Source organism: Centroberyx affinis, unplaced genomic scaffold (assembly GCF_046629955.1).
Source record: "Centroberyx affinis isolate AG114_WGS23_722 - 3 ecotype Tasmania unplaced genomic scaffold, CSIRO-AGI_Caff_v1 ptg002475l_1, whole genome shotgun sequence".
NCBI classification, from domain to species: Eukaryota; Metazoa; Chordata; class Actinopteri; order Beryciformes; family Berycidae; genus Centroberyx; species Centroberyx affinis.
In genome coordinates this window covers 523942-527513 of record NW_027280707.1, presented here as the reverse complement: position 1 = coordinate 527513, position 3572 = coordinate 523942, and the positions used below count along the sequence as shown (strand labels likewise).

The window sequence follows — 3572 nt, the reverse complement described above, 5'->3', positions numbered from 1 at the left end:
GTCCTTTCACATCATGTGGGACATTCTTCCAGGTGTCAAAATAAAGACAGCTGTACTGTAAGTGCCACTCAGGTGCCAGCTTCAGCTGCACCGCTCACTGGAATAGAGCCCAGTGTTTTCCACTCCTAAGTTATGTTATCAGATAGGGTATTTATTGTAATGCACACCCACTCCTGACGTGTGTGATGAATGTTCAGGGGTCGAGCTCATTGATGGATTACACAAACTGTCAGGCAGGGCACTTGACTAGCCTCATCAATGATTAGATAGCTGTCCAATGATATTGTAGTGCACAGAACAAGGGAAGTGTAATGAGTTCACTTACCTTGTTTTTTCTCTTTGTGTGCATCTAAAAAAACCTCTCTGTAACAGCTGTTATGTATCGTCTTTTTCAGAGGAAGGTGTTTTCACACCGTGAATCTTGCACTCGATTTAGTTAAACATTGCCATGGGGAATAGTCTCGGCTGAAACACAGGGAGAAAAGATAAAAGAGCGGAAGCGAGAGAGAGAGAGTAGCCTTGAGGTGAAGACATGGTCATCACTGATAGGAACTCCAGCACTCCTGTACCTAAAAAGGAGCCAACGAAGAAGAAGAGGAGGAAGTCTCGCCCTCATGGCCTGCCCTCTCCGGCGCTGTGCTGTGCCTGCGGCCTGTGCATCATGCTGGCTGGGATCAACATCACCCTGGTGGGGGCGTTCGCCTTCAGCACACTGTTGCCTTCTGCCAATCCCCCCATCATCATCGGACCTATCCTGCTGCTGGTGGCCTTTTCCTTTTTCGGGGCCTGTTGCGTGTGCAGCCGCCTTCCCCCTGCCCAGAGCTCACGCAGGTCAAAGGTGGGCGGCAGGGGCACGGGGTTGATGGGACACGGCGGTTTGGCCGGGGGAGCGGCCTTCGAAATAGAGACCAGTGAGCACACGCTGCAGGACACTACAGCTGTGCAGCTCAGCCCCACTCCCTCCCCTGGATCATCCCGGGAATCCAGCCCAGAGAGGGGGGCTCCGGACGCTGCCCCGCCGGGGACATGCAAGCTCTTCACCATGGAGACCAACGGCCCTTCTTCTATTTCTGCCACCGCAATCTACTCAGCCTCCACAGCAGCGGGAGGGGAGGTGAGGCTCAACCTGCCACGTGAAGAAGTGGTCACCTAGCAGGGCTGAGCACGTCACGTCCCTGTACGAGGCTCCAAGGCTGAAAGGAGTGCTAGAAATGTAAATATCATCCTGGGCGGAGGGCTCGCTGAGAGTGATTGTGTCCGCCGGTTTACATAGTGCCATTTTTCTGGTTGTGACAAGTTCTCAACAGTATGCTTTTGATATTGTTGCTGTGCAGCCGACCAGTAATTAGCATGCAATGTTGATGAAACGTCTAAATTATTTGTGGATCATAGTTTTTGGAATTCAAATTCCTACCTCCCTTGTGCTGTTTTCCTACAGGTCTTTCTGTTTAACTTTGGGCATTATGAGCAGTCAAAAGAAGTCAAATGAAGTGTCCGAAACCATAATCTGCCTCTCTCACATTTGCTCTGGCGAAATCCGGAAAATCTAAACAAAGTGTCACCTAACCTCTCAGCAGTGGTCCGAGAGCATTCAGCTGAAAAATGTGGTTGTTGATTTGTTCTGAGAACTCAAAGATTAAATGTAAAAGGGCAATGGTGAAAACCAGAGCTGAAATGTATGTAGTGACATTTGGCATTTTGTGTGCCATTCTCAGTGCTGAACTTGTTTTGGGGGCAGAGAACATAATAGGTCATGGGGGCCCAAAGCAATATTATCTCACCTGGTGTACTACTGAGGTTAAACTCTTGGCATTTACAGTTCTTATGAAGTAATCATAGATGAGTGATGAAACAATGTACTTGGCTTCAGCCGATACATTTGTAATGAATGATGGTATGTATACTGAGTTATATTTACATGTGACTGTGTACAATGTAGGATCCTGGAAGAATCACTGTGGTTTGATAAGCTTAAGCTTTTGCAAACTTATCACACCAACATTAGCACTGTGAATAGTATGTTTTGCCCCCCATGCTAGAAAGCCTTATTTTAATTTTATATGTACATGTTCAATGACAAGGCACTTACAAATCACAGTTTTAAAGGTCACTTTAAGTGTATTTTTTCCTGATGCTATAGATATTTAATAATTCCATTGGATTGTAATGCAGTGTAGCGATTTTTGTTGTAATCCAAGTGGAACAGGGACTTACCTCACTGTAAGGTATTTAATTGTGGGGAATACGTTTTGTTACAGTGTGACTTCACAGAGGAAGAGCATGTTGTACAAACGTGACCATCCGAATTTAACAGTATTCAGCACCACTGTCAGAAGATACATCAAATCTCTGTGTTTGCATGGTGTGTATCTCAATACTACCACGTTGATGTACTGTATTTGAATGACAGACAAAAAACTTCTTTTAAAACTTACTTTTCATGTTTGATATGGCATGGCAAGCCGGAGGATTTTAAGAGGAGAGATTTTGACTTAGTGTGCTGAAGTCCCTAATAAGCAAAAGATATATTCAGCCTCCACTGGAGATTGTAGCATATGGGCCGCCAAGATGTTTGACGTAGTTTATGTGTTCAGATTCTGGCAATGACTGCATATGTAGTATCTGTTCCCCATCACTGTGATGTTTCCTCATCAGTTATGAACTTGATTGGCCAAGAAAAGACATTCAAACCCTGATTTCCTTTGAAAGGAACCGTTGCCTTAGACTGAGATATCAGGATCAAACTAATGAGGGCTATATGAAGTGCACAAGGGCATTTTCTGCAGAAAGCCTTTGTTGGGCTCTGGTTTTCTATTCCATATTGTTAGGGAAGCTCCAACTAGATTTATTTGTGGATACCCATCACAGACTTTGTATAAGAACATACTGCTTGGTGATAAATGCATCATGCAAATGGATTACATTTTCTATCTCACAAACTGGCAGTAGGCAATTTGCTGATCTCCTATTTAGAGTGAATATCTGCCAATACAGATTATCAGCCATTGACTGGAGCATTCCCATATATTATCCTTCATTACTTGAGACACATACAGCTTTTCCTCAAAAGGGCCAGTTTCACTGTCAAACCTCACTCTTAAATGAAAAAAAGACCACGCCAGTTTTTAAGTACTGAGGTTATTTTACATTTTCAGACAACTGTTTTGTCATGGAAATGCAACACCCTGATGTGAACTATTGGCATTACCCATGTATTCTAATTTATAGAGCACTTATAAAGCATCTGAAAAATGGAAAAGGATTGAATATTTTTGTGAAGATTATAATTTGTGTATTTCAAAAGTGACCGCTCCAAATGTGAATATTTCAAAAGAAAAATAAAAAGGCTCTTTCAGTAGCACACAAAGCTGCTCATTATATTTGCATGGCATGACAGCGTGTTCTTGCTACATTGCGTTTTGTGTCATCATGAAATGAATAAAAATGTCCAGCTGGATTTGTCATACATTAAACATTCAAATAAGTTCAGTGTGATCGTGAAGTAGCAATCTTTTGCTCTGGGCATGATCACCTTCAAAAGGACTAGGCCGACATATTACAAGACGGAGTGG

General features: G+C 43.4%; 1 protein-coding gene across 1 annotated transcript; it reads left to right on the top strand.

Annotated features, from left to right (window-relative positions):
- Nucleotides 1–532: 532 nt before the first annotated feature.
- On the top strand, nucleotides 533–1153 carry tmem275a (transmembrane protein 275a). The gene has a single exon (XM_071533973.1). It carries the CDS (start codon nucleotides 533–535, stop codon nucleotides 1151–1153), a length of 621 nt encoding a protein of 206 aa, XP_071390074.1.
- The last annotated feature ends 2419 nt before the right edge of the window (nucleotides 1154–3572 follow it).

Excerpts from the sequence above, each read along its gene's own strand:
- tmem275a (XM_071533973.1), top strand. The coding sequence starts at position 533 with ATGGTCATCACTGATAGGAACTCCAGCACTCCTGTACCTAAAAAGGAG.